Consider the following 19,246-nt stretch of genomic DNA (forward strand, 5'->3'; position numbering starts at 1 on the left):
GTGGAAGCAGTTTTAAAGAAAATGGAGGACAAAGCTAAGTCTATGCAAACTGTTAAAGATTTTTGCAGGTACAGCCACCAAGTTTAGTAGAAATTGGCCTGCTAAGGGGTGGACATATCCTGCTTATGATTCCCAGTCTAGGGGTAGGTCTAGACGTGGTAGGGGCAGGGCTCAAGGTTCTTTTAGGCCTAGAACAGGAGTTCACCTGCTCAGACTTCTGGTGAGGGCAGGGGTCAGTCCTTTCGTAAACAGACCCAATGACCTGCCTATTCAGCTGCCAGTAGATTCTCGACTGGCAGCTCCTTTGGAAGGCCGACTGTCTCTTTTCAAAGAAAATTGGGATTTAATTACTCAAGACAGATGGGTGTTGGACATCATTCAGCCAGTCCCTGTATCAGAAAGGGGCCTAGGATTTTATTCTCGCATGTTCCTAGTACCAAAGAAGGGGAACACGTGGAGACTGCTTTTGGATTTATCTCTCCTCAACACTTATCTGGACATTCCCAAGTTCAAGATGTTGACGTTACAACAGCTTTTACCCCTGCTGGGCAAAGATCACTGGATGGTAACTTTAGATCTCAAGGAAGCTTACCTTCATGTGCCTATCAGGCTAAGTTACAGGAAGTATCTGCGGTTTCGAGCTGGAGATTCTCATTATCAGTTCTCTGCATTGCCCTTTGGCTTATCTACTGCGCCCAGAGTATTCCCACGGGTTCTGGCTCCAGTGATAGCTTACTTCAGGCTACAAGGACTTCAAATCTATCCTTATTTAGACGACTGCCTGATTCTGGCTCAAGAAAAGGAAGACCTTCTACAGCATCTGGAATATCTTATAGCAGTGCTAAGATGCCTAGGGTATTCTGTGAACGAAATAAAGTCCAGTCTAGTACCCTCTCAAGACATGTGCTTTCTGGGTGTGAGACTGAATACAGCAGCCCAGATGGCCTTTTTAACCCCGGACAAACAAAAGAGTCTATCACTTTACTTCCATCAACTATCTCATCAGTCCGTGCTGACTGCAGAGACAGTCCTACAAGCATTAGGGTTCATGGCATCTTGTATTCTGGTGCTTCCCAATGCCAAACTGCATATGAGGAAGTTACAATGGTATCTCAAAAATGTATGGACACAGCACTGCCAGGATTTAGACACTGTCATTCAAATAATACCTTGCCTTCAAAGAGAATTTTTGTGGTGGGCTCAGGAATGTCACCTAAACAAGGGACTCTCTGTGACCCGGCCAGAGGCGAGTCAGATTTTACTGACAGATGCCTCAGACATTGCTTGGGGAGCTCGTCTAAATGGAAAGTGGATACCAGACAAGTGGCCTGCCAGACTACAGCATCTACATATCAACATGAAGGAGATGTTAGCAGTCCAGTTCGCATTGCTGGCTTTCAAGGAGTTGTTTCTTCCAGGGCAGGTGTTGATTCTAACAGACAACACAACTGTCATGTGATACTTCAACAAACAAGGGGGAACACATTCTTATCCTCTATGCAGGCAAGCAATGATTTTATGGGAGACTGCGCTACGCTTGCACCTAACTCTTCAGGCAAGGTTTCTGCCAGGAGCACAGAACTCCTTCGCAGATGTGTTAAGCAGACAAATCATGGATCCCCACAAGTGGAAACTGGATCTTCATGTATTTCAGAAATTGACAGTGTCTTGGGGAACTCCAGACATAGATCTGTTCGCTTCTCCACTAAACCACCAGCTGCCACAGTTTTGCACAACGGGGTTTCATCACACAGCTTGGAAAGTGGATGCTCTGTCTTTCAGTTGGACAAACCTTCATGTGTATGCCTTTCCTCCTCTGCCTCTTCTTCCAAAGGTACTGTTAAAGGTCAGACAGGACGGGCCAAGGATGATTTTGATAGCTCCAGATTGGCCTCGGCAACACTGGTACCCTCTACTACGGAGTCTGGTAAAGAAGCCTCCATGGCCTTAACCTTTGATTCCACATCTGTTATCCCAGCAGGACGGTCATCTGCTCAATGTCAAGCTTCACTCTCTTCATCTGACAGCCTGGCATATTCTGTGTTGAAACACAGCAGGTCTCAACTTCCTCAACAAGTTTTAAATGTGATTAGGGAAGCTAGAAGACCTAGTACAAGGAAAGTGTACGCAGCAAAATGGAAGAGATTTTTAATTTGGAGTAAAGCAAAGAATTTGGAGATTTCTGAGCCTAATTTGAGTATGGCTCTTCAATATCTTACTGAGTTACTGGACAAGGGTCTGTCCTTCTCTTCCATTAAGATTCATGCTGCAGCAATCTCAGCTCACTATGATTGTGACCCACCATTGTTTTCACATCCTTTGTTCAAGCAGTTTCTTAGAGGGGCAAAAAATATAAGACCCCCACGTAGAGCTCCTACTCCTGCTTGGGATCTCAATTTTGTGTTGGAAAAACTTACTCTACAACCTTTTGAGCCTGCGGCTACTGCTGAATTGAAATATTTGTCATGGAAGACTGCTTTTTTGTTGGCTATTACTTCTGCAAGAAGGGTGTCTGAGTTGCAGGCCCTTAAGGCAGTCGAGCCCTTTTTGATTTTCCATAAGGATAGGGTATCATTACGTACTAATCCTTCCTTTATGCCTAAGGTGGTTTCTAGTGTGGCTTTAAACCAAACTATTCATTTGCCTACTTTTTATGCAAACCCCCAAAATAAAGGGGAAAAGATTTTGCATACTTTAGATGTGCACAGGCTATTGCGTTATTACTTAAGCAGGACTAAGGATTTTAGGCAGTCTCAGCAGTTGTTTGTTTCTTTTGCTTTGAGTTCGCAGGGCAAGCCTGTGTCAAAACAAACTATTTCTAGGTGGATTGGCTTTTGCATTGCATTTTGTTATTCCCATCATGGCAAGGAGGTTCCAGCTGGGATTAGGCCTCATTCCACTAGGGCTACTGCCACTTCAACAGCATTTCTACGGGGGGTGGCAACTAAGGATATTTTGGAAGCAGCTACTTGGAGTTCAGTGCATACTTTCTCTAAGCATTATCACCTTCCTATCTACTCTAAGTCTAGGGCTGGTTTTGCCACAGCTGTTTTGCAAGGCATGTTGTCAGCTCCTGCTTCTTTATGATTTGCCAGCCTCCCTTACCTCTGCTTTGGGATTCTACCCAATAGTAAGGACTGCAGCAATGGAAAACGAAGAACATAGTACAGTTTTGTACCTACCATAAATGTAGATGTTCGAGGATTCCATTGCTGCAGTCCAATTTACCCTCCCTCCTTCCCCTCTGTGTTTAGGGGTGGTTGTGTAGGTGAGTTTACCTGCTTATATTTTTGTATGTCTTGTTCATGTTTTGGTGCAGGTATTTTGGGCCTTGTCTTTTTAGGGTCTTCTGACATCTGGAGCAAGAAAAGACTGAGGATATGACGCCGGTCATGCGCATTAGTACCCTGACGTACTGACGTCAGTCTAATGCGCCCTGACCGACGTCAGCCTTATACTCTGGTATTCGGGCCGACTGGATGCGGACTATACCCAATAGTAAGGACTGCAGCAATGGAATCCTCGAACATCTACATTTATGGTAGGTACAAAACTGTACTTTTTTCTTTCACTGATAATTTATCCTTTTAGGTGGAGCATAACCCTTCAAAGAACAGGCATATGGCAAAGAACCCCTCGTTCAGGGATGCTAGTACTTCAGCGCATTTTGTGATTTCGACTGTTTATTTGCTTAAGTGCTGTACTACTTGAACACCTTCCCATTTCCTAAGGATATCTTTTAAACCTATGTCTAAAAACTAAAAAAGATTTGACAGGGTTTCCATGTTGTAGACAACTTGCTTGTAAGTTTGTAACTATAGATGTTAAGTTGTCTATCTCGCCTTCATTCTTGCTGGTCGACTCGGCCATCTTCAATAGCTCGAGAGCGGTTTACTGGCTCGAGGCTAACCCTTATCCCCTAATGCGTAGCGATAGCTACCAAGATCTCGTTTGCCGCTTCAGCTGCGAAGGTGTCATTTTTCTAGCTCAGGCTCGTATATTTAACTTTTTGTGTAAACTTTCCTTTAGAAAGTTCTCCCCATCCCTAGGTTAGCCGTTTAATTTAGAGGCTCTCCTTTTATCCCCCTTATTGTAAAAAAAAAAAAAAATTATATCTTAGATTTCCTTCATAGTTATAGATAGTACTGGTGTGTTTTGTCTAGTGTAGTACTGTTTTTTGTCTGTATTTACTTAGTCTTCCTTTTTTGGTACAGTCATGTCTAAGGAAGCTAAGGTTTCTGAATTCAAGAAGTGTGACTCATGCTGTCAGAAAATGTCTCTGACAGATGGGCACACTAGTTGCGTCTACTGTTTGGGCGCTGTTCACCTGCAGGACTCTTGTTCTATTTGCCATGCTTTTAGTCCAAGAGTCCTGCAGGAACGTAAGAACAAACTGATTCTTAGGGGTCTGTTAAAACCCCAAGATTCACCGGCAAAGATTTCACAGCCACTGAAATCCCCAAAATCCTCTAAGCCATCGGCTCCACTCTTGGAGACGACTCCTGTGCAGGATTTACCTTCTAAGTCTGTTCCAGCTGGCACCAAGACAACCTCCCCGTTGGCTCCATCGGATGCTTCGGAGCCGTTGCGGAGCCACAAGAGGCTGAGGTCCCCTTCCTTAAAGTCGGTGCATTCGGCTCCTCTGTCTCCATTACTTCAAAGTGAGCGTAGCCACCAATCTTCTCACTCTTCTTGATCCTCTAGGCTGATCATGATGTGGAGAGAGTAATCAGTAGGTTGCTAAAGTCGCAGGCACTAGCTAAATTATTGTCCAGCCCTCCTCAACAGGTATCTGCTCTGTCCACTTCACTTGATGTTCCTCCTCCGACTACAATGAGTTTGGAGCTGGAATTTGTTGGGGTTCGGGTAGTGGAACAGTCTGCTCCGATCACCATATCCCCTTCGGTTCCGATTACCTCGATAGTTCCTTCGATCGAGGAATCTGGTCGCCAGAGCTTCCTCGTCTGCTCCGAGTGGGGGGAGTGGCATCGGACCCTTGTCCGACCCCATTCTCCCTCTCGGAGCTTTGGCGCAGGTGAGCTCTGCTCCAACATCGGCCTCGGAGCCGTCCCCCTCGGCGCGGAGAAAGATTCCTATTTCTTTGGAACCGGAGCTTTCTCTTCCTCGAGGCAGGGATGCCTTTGAGGTCATGCGGAGTGTGCTGTCCCCTGAGTCAGCTCCACTACCAGCTCCACCGGCTCCATTCCCCATAGTGTCTGTGCCAACCTCTGCTCCTCCTCCAGACCCCAAGCGTAGGGAACCGATGGTCCAGGACACCCTATTGGGTGTTCCCTCCTCTTTTGAGGCCTCTCCTGATCTCTGAGGACCCCCCCTCGGAAAAAGTGCAAGAGGAAGCACATTGACTCCCCGGAGTCTGTTACTTCTGATACGGACTTCGATGAATCGGAAGGGTCCCCGAGATCCCATTCTGAAGATGTTTCGTTCACGGACATCCTTGAAATACTTAGGCAGAGGGGGAACTGGACTCCCCTAGCCCCTACCGAGGATGAGTCTATATTCCTGGATGCTTTCGGTTCCTGGCCTTCCACCTCCTGGGTTTCTCCTCCTTTCGACCCACTTATGTCTGTAGTGGCTCAAAAGGCGTTGCCAGCTCCGGACACAGCGGAACCAACTCCGAGGAGACCAAATAATTTTATTACAGCCCCCCAGGATAAGCAGTTCCTTTCTAAGGATGTTCCAGGTATGCCATGGTGGTAGCAGCTGCCACCAAAAAAGAGATGGTAGAGACCTCTTCATCTGTTCATCCTCCTAACAAGGAGTCTAGGACGATGGACAGATACGGAAAGCGAATGTTTGCTTCAGCGAACTTCTCCATGAGGTCCCTGACCTACTAATGACACTTTACTCGTCTTCAGAGGGATCTCCTAAAAGAGCTAGGAGATACCCTTCAAGATCCTACAGCTGAGGGAGTACAAGCCAAAGTAACTTCCCAGCTAGCGACTCTTAATTCCGTAGTCAACTCCTCCATGAGGCTCATTTCCTATGCTGGCGATGGAGCGAGTAGAGCCGCGGGCACTGCTTTGGCCCTCAGGAGGCATGCTTGGATGCGGCTGTGTAATTTTGCGGAACCCTTTCGAGCGTCCTTCACCAACACCCCCTTTGATGGCTCCTTTCTCTTTGGGCCACAGGTGAGACACTTTGACTAGGTGTGAGCAAGAAGGCAAGACTCTCTCTGCTGTGGGAGTCCGTTTTTCCACTCCCTCAAGACCCCTTCCCCAAGGGTCAGAGAAGTGGGAAGATGTGGTTCCGCAAATCTCAGGGAGCCTTGCCTGACACACGTAGTGATTTTTCCTCCAGAGGCAGAGGGGGAAATAACAATAATAGACGCCGCCCTCGTGGCAGAGGGGGTCCACAGAACCAGGGCAACAGAGAATCCTTCTCTGACAAGCCCTTCCAACATCCCTGAAGGGTTGCCCGGCTGCTCGCCTCTGGAGGCAGTCGGGGGAAGACTTTCACTGTACCCAAGCGCCTGGCAAAAATTAACAAGACAGATGGGTACTGTCCATTATATCCGGAGGTTCCAGAATTCCCTTTCTTCAACGCCCTCCACAGTCAAAAAAGGCCCTTCCAGATGTTCCACCCAATCTGAGGGAGCAAGCAGTTATAGAAGTTTCAAAACTGCTTAGAAAAAAAGCCATCCAAGAGGTCCCCGCAGACCAGCTCAGATCCGGAACTTGCTCAAGGTTCTTTTTGGTACCAAAAAAGACAGGGAGGGGACTGGAGACCCATTCTGGATCTCAGCAGATTAAACAGATCTGTACAAAGAACAAAGTTTCAGATGGTCACGCTACAGTCCATTCTGCCCTTTCTGGGTCAGGACAATTGGATGTGCTCAATAGATCTTCAGGATGCATACTACTATATCAAGATGGACAGACGCTCCAGGAGATTTCTTCGCTTTCGGGTGGGGGCCAGTCACTACCAATTCAGAGCTCTGCCCTTTGGTCTCACCACAGCCCCCAGGGTGTTCAGCAAATGTATGGCAGTGGTCACGGCTTACCTGAGACGTCAAGGATTCCAGTTGTTTCCATATCTAGATGACTGGCTCCTCACTGCTGCCACCAGGCATCAACTTTTACAAGCGCGGGATTACACAATCACTTTTTGCACCCAGCTAGGTATTGCCATAAATTTAGAAAAATCTGCCTTGTTGCCCTGTCAGTCTATCACTTACATAGGAGCAGAATTAAACATAAAGGAAATGTTCGCAAGGTTACCACTGGAAAGAGTGTCCACTATCCGTCAGCAAGTGCAAGTCCTAATGCAGAGCAAGAGGATACAAGTCAAATATGTCCTTCAAACTCTAGGCTCCATGGCAGCTGCCATCCTCCTTCCATTGGCACGCTTCCATATGAGGATTCTTCAGTGGCTTCTTTTCACACAGTGATCCAAGAGCTGCCCATGTCTCACATGATCCTGATTACAGAAGCATGCAAAAGGCACCTTTTCTGGTGGATGGTCTCCCCACTAGTGACTCAGGGTAGAGACTTCACTCAGCCCCCTCCGATAGCCACAGTGACCACAGACGCCTCCCTGATAGGGTGGGGGGGGGGCACTATCTGGGCAGGACAGTCCAAGGCACTTGGCAACCTCACGAGTGCCATCTGCACGTAAACGTCCTAGAAATGAGAGCTGTGCTCCTAGCGTTGCAAGCCCTTCAGGACTCTCTTCCTTCCGGGACCATTGCAATCCCAACTGACAATGTCAGTAGTGTGGTACAACAACAAGCAGGGCGGGACCAGATCTTACCCCTTGTGTCGAGAAGCACTCAAGACTGTGGCAGTGGGTGATTTCCTCCCAACTTTTTATTGCGACGCACATCCCTGGGAGATCCAACATCATAGCGGACAGGCTCAGCAGAGCGATTCTCATGCCTCACGAGTGGTCTCTGAATCAGGAAGTTGCGGACCTGATCTTCCGCAAATGGGGACAGCCTTGCTGCAATCTTTTTGCTACCCCTTTCAACAGCAAATGCAGCAACTAACTCTCCCTTCTTCCACTTCCAGGTCACATACCCAGGGCCGCTCTAGTCCACGATTGGCCTCAGGGACTCCTTTATGCTTTTCCTCCCTTTCCCCTTATACCAAGACTCATACAGAAAGCAAAGTCGGGTTGCAAAATGATCCTCATTGCCCCCTACTGGCCTCAACAGATATGGTTTCCGTTCCTACACGTCTATCTTCTCGATCAGCCCTGGACTCTGATGAATCCGTAAATCTGGAATCGGATCCAATCGGGCAGGTTGCATCAGTCCCTTCAGACTCTCTAGCTCACAGCTTGGTTGCTCCATTTCCAACCCTAGCCAGGCTTCCTAGCATTTCCCCAGCAGTCCGTGAGATTATCATTTCCTCACATAAGTCCACCACTAGGACAATTTATGCTAGCAAATGGAAACGTTTTTCTTATTGGGCTGAGTCCAGGAATGTGGATCCCTTCTCAGCCCCAGTCCATGAGATACTAGAGTTCCTAGCACAACTTTTTCACTCTGGAGCTGCTTCCGTTACCATTAGGGTGCAATTAGCAGCCATTTCTAATTTTCACATCTGGTTACAGAATTCAAACATGTCTCACAAGCTCTGTAAAGCCTTTTTGAGAGGAACATCTCTTCTTAGACCTCCAGTGAGAGACCCCCCTCCTCCTTGGGACCTTAATTTTGTCCTAATGTCCTTAATTTTGCCTCCTTTTGAACCAGCAGCATCCTGCCATCAAATTTCTCTCTCGGAAAACACATTTTCTGGTTGCTATCACTTCAGCCAGGCGAGTCTCAGAACTACAGGCACTATGTGTCCGTTCTCCTTATCTGGTGTTTCATAGGGATAGAGTTTTTCTAAGGACAAATCCTTCATTTCTTCCCAAAGTCTGCTCTGAACATAATTCAAATCAATCTATAGATCTCCCCGTATTCTTCAATCACAGCAACAAGGCAGAGTACAAACTTCAATTGGACGTACACAGGCAATTGCGTTTTTACCTTCATAGAACTAAAGAAATAAGAAAATCAGACCAATTGTTTTTCTTGTACCTTAAATCAACAAGGTCTCCCAGTTTCCATGGTGACTTTACCTAGATGACTATCCCATACTGTTGTTGTGTCTCTTGGCTTTTCCTGGTTAGGGGTCGCCACAGCGGAACTCCGGTCCGCTAATGATTGGCAGTTGATTTTTACGTGCTGAGTTGCCGGCCCTAACGCACAACCTTCAATGAAGGTACGCCCATTTACGCATGTCTCCACAGAAGACGCTCTAGCTGAGAATTGAATGGGACAACGTCTTGCTGTGAGGCGACAATGCTACCGTAGCACCACCCCCGCAGATACATGGCTATCCCATACTATTTCATTTATTTATCAGTTACGGAATAAGGAATTACCATCTTAACCGAAAGGTCATTCTACTAGGGCATTAGCCACCTCTGTAGCTTTTCAGTCTAGGTTGCCCATGGATTCCATATGTGCAGCTACTACGTGGGCAAATCCTCATACTTTTATTTCCCATTATAAGGTGGATATGGTCTTCCGGAGCAGAGCTGATTTTGGTTCCACTGTTCTGAAGAGTCTGTTCCACTGAGCCACTCAGGATGTTAGGTGCTAGGGACGCTGTCCCAACCAGCAAGAATGAAGGCGAGATAGACAACATAACATAAAGAAGTTATGTACCTACCATAATGTTCCATGTTATTTGTCTTCATCTCGCCTTCTTTCTTGCGTCCTGCCCTCTGTCCCCCTGTCCTAGTGGATCGGGAGGAGTCCCTTTTTCACTGGCTGAGTATTCTTTTGTTTTCCTATAATGATTTAGAGGATATGGAAGGTATAAGTCAACCAATTCTTTTGACTGGTTTATTCTCTTGTTATATCTGGTGTTAGATATTTAAAACGAGATCTGGGTAGCAATCACTAGGCATTATGGGATAAGGGGTAGCCTCGAGCCAGTAAACAGCTCTTGAGCTATTGAAGATGAGTTGGAGCCGAGGATTGGCTCCGTTCCCAACCAGCAAGAAAGAAGGCGAGATGAAGACAACTAACATGGAACTTTATGGTAGGTGCATAACTTCTTTTTACGTAGCTTTGACCTGTGTAAATTTCCTTTTTTAGCTACTGTTAAATTCTATAACTACTTCAGAGTAGATAGCTCTGTTTTTGGCTTACTTGTGGTCTGCTTATAATATAGCTTTGCTTTTTAACTTCTAGGCACCCAAACATTTTGCAGCTGTATAATTATTTCCATGACCGAAAACGCATATTTTTAATTTTGGAGTATGCCCCTCGTGGAGAGTTGTATAAGGAACTTCAGAAATGTGGGCGATTTGATGAGCAGAGGAGTGCAACAGTAAGTTTTAGAAACCATTTTAAGCTTTGTATTTTAGAAAACCTTTCATAAAGAATACATTTGCAAGATGCGGGCATTCTAAGACTTGAATGATCTGGGTTTTTTCGAGTTCCATCTTCACCTAAAGTACTATGTTTAACAGGACTTTGACAGTTTTGCATTTAATGTTTTTCTAGGTTACTCTCATCTACAGTACAATCAAATTAGTCCCTTCTCTATCTTTTGCCTCATGTTAGAGGATAGCATCTACAAATGACTCTAGGGTAGCATTGAAATTTTTAGTTTTTCCTACTGTTTTCAGTTCCCATTCGTGTATTTTGGCATTCATTTTCTGCAATGGCCCTTTCATATTTTATCTGGTTAGCACTTTCCATTTTGTTTGAATTTTTCTGTCATTTGGCTCTCCCCCTATAGGCCTTGTAGATTGTTGTGTTAAATGCATTTAGTTATTGTACTAGTTTTGATAGTTATTGTAGTGTAAGCTGCTTTGTCACTAATAAGAATAGTGTGTACAAAAGGGAATCTGAGGAATTTGAAAAGTCTGGGTAAGGAAATAAAATCCTCTTGCAGGATAAATACTTTTGAACACAAAGCATGATTAAGTGTGAGGCAAGTTAAAGGAAGCATGCGACATTTGTGCTAGTTTTAAACCGTATATAGAGTAGGAGAAGCAGGCTAGAACTATTGAAACTTAGTTAAGCCTCGTCTATTTCCCTGTGCAGGCTTCTTAATTGCATAAGTCTCCTCTTGCTCCTGACCAGGCAGGTGTGTACCCTGAGGGCAGTGAAGGTAAGAAGAAACCTATTGTAGACTTGGGACTCTTCTCTAGGTCCTCTTCCTGTGAAGCCCAAGTCTGGTGGCTTTTGCCCAGTTGCAAGTGCTTCAGTTGTAGTAGTGCCCGAGGAGCCCATTTCCCTCTGTTCCTGTTCAGAGAGCATTTCTTCTGCAGCTGCTGATTCTAAGCTTTTATAAACTTTTAGCCAACCCCATAACATTCTTCTAGGTCCCTGAGGTCTTGGAGGTCGATTTCTATGGAATGGGATTGCATGAAGATGTCACAGGCCTTCATGATGATGAAACCCACACAGTGTGACGTCTCTATCTGCTAACTTCTGGGTTAATAGAGAATCATCTTTTGTGAATTTTTGCCATCCATTGCCCATGGTCCAACTCAGAGTCTCATTCAAGCTCTGGTCTCATTAGATTGTTTAACCTGCAGTTGTCAGTGTTGATGGAGCAGTTTTCATTAACTATGGTGATATTGTCAGGATAGCATCTTTTATTGGTATTGACATTGCCTTTGGCTTCGGGTTTTTCTGCTTGCAACTTTGAAGTTTGGGGAGGGGGTCCCTTGACCCCTGGATTTGGTCTTTTGGGGTCATTCAGTGCCAGTGCTTTTGCAGCTGACCATGACATTGTTGAAGTCATCATTTCTGTCCTTGATGTCTAGATCCACAGTGTAGGCTTTGCAACAGAATGGGTCCTCAAACGTATTTGAGGCTAGACTGTCAAAGTTCAGGATGTTCTTCGTGTTTCACTGTTGCAGTCATAACTGTAGGGTGCTCCTGCCGGCAGGCAGCCCGAGGTCGGCCAGAATCCCAAAGTCTGGGTCCGGCGTCGGCTGTACAAGCTAGTACCCTGACGTCAGTACGCTTTGGTACATAGCCCTCAGCCGACACCATCTTCTCCAGTCTTTCTTGCCGTGCGGTGGAAAGCAGCTCGCAAGTCGTTGGTTGGCGATTTTCGAACAGCGTATTTGGTTGTTGTCGGTCCGAAGTTCTTACTTCTCTTCTCAAAGCTAAGTACCCCGTTGGGGAATCTTTTTCTTGTTCCTCCGATTTCAGAAAAAGTTAATAATTGTATAGCGTGTGGGAAACAAATACCTCATAAAGATTTCCACTCTTACTGTCTACCTTGCTTAGGCCCTGACCACGACGTTTCTTGTTGTCGGTTCTGTGCCAGGTTCAACTCTCGTACTATCAAGCACAGGTACGATTGGGCTTTAAATTATTTTGGCAGGCGTTTCAATTATAGAATGTCGTCGGACACTACCGGAGTTCAAAAGAAGCGCAAAGACAGGCCTCCGAGGTCCAAACAGGACTCGTTGCAGCTGGAGCCAGCGTCCGGTTCGGCTGTCGTCAGTGAGGCGCTTTTGCAGCCCCTGTCGTCCGCCACTTCTGAACCGATGGCCGATACGGACTCCCATGGGGAGCCATCAAGGCCCACTATTTTAACTGCTGCAGGACCTTCGGACGTCGCTCCTTCAGATGGGTCCGGAACCGCTGTGCAGGTACCGGCTTCCGAGGGGGGTTTCAGGCCTACTCGCATCACTATTTCAAAGGCAAAGACTCCTGTTAAGTCTAAAGTTCCTGCTCAAGCTGCTTCTGAATCCACTCCCAAGACACAAAAGCAATTATTAAAGATGGCTGAAGATTTGCTTACAGTGATTAGGGGTTCTCACCCCCTCCTGAGAAAAGGCCTCGACAGGATGATGTCCTTCATGGATGCATCTGCAGTCATAACAACTGGGTTGTCCTGTCGTCAGGCAGCCCTTCGGTCGGCCGGATTCCAAAGTCCGGGTCCGGCTTCGGCTGATGTCGCACTTCACCCGACGTCATCTCTGTTGGTCTTCGGGTATAAAGGCATCAGCCGACGCCATTTTCTTCAGTCTTTCTTGCCGCGTGGCGCCCGAAGCAGAAGCTGTTCGCAAGTGCCGGTCGGTCAGATCCAGAGATTACTACCACCGAATACTACTTGAAGACTTCTAAAGCTAAGTACCCCGTTGGGGACTCTTTCTTGCCTCAGCCGATGTCAGAAAAAGTCAATAACTGTTTAACTTGTGGGAAACAAATACCTCATAAAGATTTCCACTCTTACTGTTTGCCTTGTTTAGGCCCAGACCACGACGTAGCAGCCTGTTCGGCCTGTGCTTCTTTCAACCGACGAACACTTAGACGTCGGTCGGAGTTTGCTGAACAGTTTTTCGGCTCTGAATTTGCGTACATTATGCCGTCGGATCCTCCGACTACCCAAATTATTAAAAAACGCAAAGAAAAAGACCGACACTCGCGGTCCGCGGTTTCGGCCGAAACCATGGTTAAGCAAACCGCGAGTGTCTCGGTTTCGGTCGAAACCGAGTAAACTGATCAGAGTACAGCGAATCAATGACTACTACTGAGGTTCCGGTTACCTTACTTGAATCGGCCTCAGAAATTTTACCTACTACAGTGGTTACTAGTGACTTATCAGACACCATCCCTTTGGATGTCTCTACCCCAGCACGTGGTGCTGCTAGGCCTCCTGCAGCCATGTCTATTAAGGCCTTCGCCAGGGCTAAAGCAGCCAAATCTACTAAGTCAGTGCCTGTTAAACCCCCCTCAGCCAGGCCCACTTCTAGTTCACAAATGCTTACTCTGGCAGAAGATTTAATATCCTTAATTAGGGGATCTCAATCTCACCCAGACAGGGCCTCTCAGCCCCCAGAAAAGAGACCTAGAGCAGAGCCCCTCGAGCCTGTGTCCTCTGATGATTCTGCGGAAGACTCAGATATTACAGACCAGCCAGAGGCTCCCTTCTCCAATTTTGAGGACTCAGATGCTGAAGAATCCATTCCAGCTGCTTCCCCACCAGAAGAATTCTCCTTTGGGGAAACCTTACATGCCATGAGAGAACATTTCCAATGGCAGGAACAGGATTTTTCAGACTCCAGAAAAAGACTTAGGACTTTTCTGCACCTACCACAACACAGGCCCTTAGCTATATCTCCTGTCCTCTCTGTTGTGGACGATGCATTTAATGATGTTTGCACTGCACCAGATTCTTTACCTCCAGCACCTGCCAAACCAGATAGATTTTACAGGGTGCCAGACACTCATCATCACCTATACAAGGCCCCTCTTGCAGACCCGAAACTATATCCCAGGGCCCTAAGGCAGTAGCCTCAACCACAGCAAAAACCCCATTCCTTCTGAAAGGGAAGCCAGGTCTTTAGACAGATGGGGCAAAAGGTTTACACCTCTGCTACTCTCTCAGCTAGAGCTTTAAACTGTCAGTTTCACATGATACAATACCAAGAGTTTATGCTTGATCAGTTAACTAAAAAGCTATCCTCTGATGACTCTATAGATAAGAAAAATCTATTAGAAATGGTAAATAACATACAACAGGTTAGTAACCATTCCTTAAAATGTGGCTATGATGCACTGGAGGCTTCATTTAGATCAGCCATGACTGGCACAGTGATAAGAAGACATGCATGGCTGAAAGAACAAGTTCTACCGGATCATGTTAAGCTAAGTTATTAGATGCTCCTATGGATAAGACCAGTTTGTTTGGTACACCTGCCCAGCAGGTAATGGAGAAAATGGAAGAAAAGGCAAAATCTGTACAAACGGTTAAAGATTTCTTGCAGGTTCAGCCCCCAAGGTTTAGCAGGAACTGGCCTGCCAAAAATTGGTCCTTTCCTGACTCCACAAGATCCCAAAGGGGCAGGAATAGACGTTCCAGAGGCAGAAATCAATCCAGAGGGGGTGCCTACAGAGGACGACAGTGGCAAGGTAATAACAGAGCCACAGGCACAGCCACTACCACTACAACAGGGCAATCACAGTGACTTGATTCTAACTCCGCCTACCAGGGAACAAATAGCAGCACCCTTAGGCGGAAAATTAACCTTATTTTCAAAGAACTGGCACTATATCACAAAAGACAAGTGGATTCTGCAAACCATAGACCAAGGTTACCGGTTCCACTTCCACACTATACCAGTCAAAGAGGAATGCCAAACCTACCTCCAAATCAAAAACAGAAGCTCTACAGCAGATAATGCAATTAACAAAGATGAGAGCTGTGGAAAGAGTACCAATAACAGAACAAGGCAAAGGATTCTACTCCAGACTATTCCTAGTTCCAAGAAAGGAAAAAAGTTGGAGACCTATTCTCGATCTGTCCACCTTAAACACATACATCATTGTCCCAAAATTCAAGATGCTGACCCTACAGCAACTTCTTCCCATGCTGGGCAAGGAGTGTTGGCTGGTAACTCTAGATCTCAAGGAGGCATACCTGCACGTCCCCATTCGACCAATTTGCAGAAGATACCTCAGATTTCTTGCAGGATCAGAGCACTATCAATTCTCAGCATTGCCCTTTGGCTTATCTACTGCGCCCAGAGTATTCACAAAATGCCTGGCATCAGTAATCGCCACTGCAGACTACAGGGAATCCAAATTTATCCATACCTGGACGACTGCCTGCTACAAGGGGACAACAAAAGCAAGCTGACAACAGATTTACAAAGGGTCATTTACTTGCTACAAGCACTGGGATACACAGTCAATTTGCAAAAATCAAGGCTGATTCCATCCCAAACAAGGACATTCTTGGGCTGAATTGGACACAGTAAAACAAATGGCATTCCTAACTGCAGAAAAACAAAAAGATCTCCCTCTTTATTTCTTGGCACTAACAAACCACAGCAAGCTAACAGCAAGAAAAGTTCTACAGGCCTTGGGCTTCATGGCATCATGCATAATCTTGGTTCCACATGCCAGACTGCATATGAGAAAACTACAGTGGTACCTAAAGAATTTATGGTCCCAACACAGGCACAGCCTAGAAGCAGAAATTCCACTAATTCCATGCCTAAAACAGGAGTTCCTATGGTGGGCTCAAGCATGCCAGTCAAACCCAGGCTTACCCTTTCACAAATATCAAGCAAGCCAAACCATCACAACAGACGCCTCAGACCTAGGATGGGGGGCTCACATGCTGGGCAAATGCGTGCAAGGATTGTGGGCCTTGGGACCAACTTCACCTGCACATCAACCTAAAAGAAATGCTGGCAGTAAAACTGGCAATCCAAAAATTCAGACCATTTCTCAAAGAAGGCCATTTGATAAGGACAGACAACACCACAGTCATGTGGTACATCAACAAACAGGGAGGCACTCATTCATACCCCTTATGCAGAATGACTTTGGACCTTTGGAACCTGGCACTCAGCTACAACATCCAGTTACAAGCAATGTTTGTACCTGGAAAGGAGAACACTCTAGCAGACATGTTAAGCAGAACCACCTCGGATGCTCACGAATGGATGCTACACCCGGACATCTTCAAGACCATCGCAAAGAAATGGGGAATGCCACAGATAGATCTATTCGCTTCCCCTCTCAACCACCAGCTCAAAAAATTCTGCACAAGGACATTCCATCCACTTGCATCGAAAGTGGATTCGCTCTCCTTCAGCTGGAAAGGCCTAACAGCATATGCATTCCCACCTCTTCCCTTGATACACAAGGTATTACTAAAAATCAAGGAGGAACGTCCAAGGATAAATCCTGATAGCTCCAAACTGGCCAAGACAACACTGGTACCCATTGCTGAAGAGCATGTCTCGGGACAAAATGTGGTCAATACCCCTGATGCCTTTGATGTTAACTCAGAACAACTACAGCATCATGCATCCAAACCTAAAAACGTTGCAGCTGACTGCATGGCACATCACATAGCAGCAACTATTCCAGATCTCTCCTTAAGGGTTAAAGACATTATCCTTGAAGCCCGCAGACCTTCAACAAGAAGGAACTATGCAGGGAAATGGAAAAGGTTTGTCATTTGGAGTGCTGAAAGAGGGAAGGATGTGTCGAATATAGATATGGCTAACATTCTGGAGTACTTGGCAGAGCTACTACATACAGACCTGTCCTATTCCTCCATCAAGATACATGCATCAGCTATTTCAGCAGAATACAGCTTTGATCCACCTGTCTTCTCACATCCTCTACTCAGGCAGTTCCTCAGAGGGATCAAGAATGTAAAACCTCCTAGGAAACCACCACTGCCAGCTTGGGATTTGAACTTTGTGCTAGAAAAGTTGACACTCGCACCTTTTGAACCAGCAGCAACAGCAGACCTACAGCATCTTTCATGGAAAACTGCTTTCCTACTGGCAATAACCTCAGCAAGGAGGGTTTCTGAACTTCAGGCCCTAATGGCAGTACAACCCTTCCTAATCTTCCACCAAGACAGAGTATCCATGAGGACTAATCCTACATTTATGCCTAAGGTGGTATCCAGAGTGTCCCTAAACCAGGCAATCCACCTACCTACCTTCTTCCCAACCCACAAAACAGAGGGAAAGAATGCTGCGTACCTTGGATGTACACAGACAGCTTCGCTACTACCTGGACAGATCAAAAAGTAACAGAAAAACAGACCAGCTTTTGTAGCCTATGCAACAGGAAGGGAAGGAAAAGCAATTTCCAAACAGACAATCTCCAAATGGATAGGAAATTGCATACGATTCTGTTACTCCTTCCATGGAAAACCAATTCCACAGAACATACGACCTCATTCTACAAGAGCAACAGCCACTACCACAGCCTTCTTACGAGGAGTGGCAACCAAGGACATTATTGAGGCGGCTACTTGGACCTCCGTGCATACATTTGCCAAGCATTATAATTTACCTCTGTATTCCAGATCCCGAGCAGGGTTTGCCACTGCTGTACTGCAAGGGATCCTAACCACACCATAATCTATTCTTCCTCCTCCCTAGTTGGCTATGGTATTCTACCCAGTTGTTATGACTGCAGATGCATCCATGAAGGACATAGTACAGTTTTGTACCTACCATAAATGTAGATGTCCGAACTGGATAGCATCTGCAGTCAGGATTACCCTCCCTCCTTCCCCTCTGTGGTACTCCTAGGGTATTTACCCTCCTAATAGCTAGCTGGTGGGGGGGAGTCTCTTATGGTGTATTTGTTTGTATATATGTACATACATGTTTATTTTTTGTTTGCCTTCTATTCTTTGGGAAACATTGGCATTTTTACCCAAAATTTAGCCTTCCAAGAGGGCAACTGGCATCTGGGGCAAGAAACACTGAAGAAAATGGCGTCGGCTGATGCCTTTATACCCGAAGACCAACAGAGATGACGTCGGGTGAAGTGACATCAGCGACGGACCCGGACTTTGGAATCCGGCCAACCGAAGGGCTGCCTGACGACAGGACAACCCAGATGTCCTTCATGGATGCATCTGCAGTCATAACAACTGGGTTGTCCTGTCGTCAGGCAGCCCTTCAGTCGGCCGGATTCCAAAGTCCGGGTCCGCTTCGCTGATGTCGCACTTCACCCGACGTCATCTCTGTTGGTTCGTATAAAGGCATCAGCCGACGCCATTTTCCCCAGTCTTTCTTGCCGCGTGGCACCCGAAGCAGAAGCTGTTCGCAAGTGCCGGTCGGTCGGATCCAGAGATTACTTCTACCGAATACTACTTCGAAGACTTCTAAAGCTAAGTACCCCGTTGGGGAACCTTTCTTGCCTCAGCCGATGTCAGAAAAAGTTAATAATTGTTTAACCTGTGGGAAACAAATACCTCATAACGATTTCCACTCTCATTGTCTGCCTTGTTTAGGCCCAGCCCACAACGTAGCAGCCTGTTCGGCCTGTGCTTCTTTCAACCGCCAAACGCTTAGGCGACGGTCGGAGTTTGCAGAACAGTTTTTCGGTTCTGATTTTGCGTACATTATGCCGTCGGATCCTCCGACTACCCAATCTGCCAAAAAACGCAAAGATAAAGACCGACACTCGCGGTCCGCGGTTTCGGCCGAAACCATGGTTAAGCAAGCCGCGAGTGTCTCGGTTTCGGCCGAAACCGAGAAAACTGCTCAAAGTACAGCTGAATCTATCTCTACAACTGAGGCCCCTGCTCCCACTCTTGAATCGGCCTCAGAAATTTTATCCACTACGGTGGTTGCCACTGACTTATCAGACACCATTCCCTTGGATGTCTCTACCCCAACACGTGGTGCAGCTAGGCCTCCAGCAGCAATGTCCATTAAGGCCTTCGCCAGGGCTAAAGCAGCCAAGACTACTAAAACAGTGCCTGTT

The 19,246-nt window shown here is 46.4% G+C and overlaps 1 protein-coding gene across 1 annotated transcript in view; it reads left to right on the forward strand.

Annotated features, from left to right (window-relative positions):
* The window catches only part of LOC122807169 (aurora kinase C-like), a gene marked incomplete at its 5' end in the record, with an annotated part of 1,171,146 nt that overhangs the window by 687,674 nt on the left and 464,226 nt on the right, over nucleotides 1-19,246 (forward strand). Inside the window, 1 exon segment of the mRNA XM_044078204.1 lies at nucleotides 10,208-10,346. Coding sequence (XP_043934139.1) covers nucleotides 10,208-10,346 — 139 coding nt within the window.

Source organism: Protopterus annectens, chromosome 7.part0 (genome assembly GCF_019279795.1).
Source record: "Protopterus annectens isolate FY-2018-M chromosome 7.part0, PAN1.0, whole genome shotgun sequence".
In the NCBI taxonomy this organism is placed as follows: Eukaryota; Metazoa; Chordata; order Ceratodontiformes; family Protopteridae; genus Protopterus; species Protopterus annectens.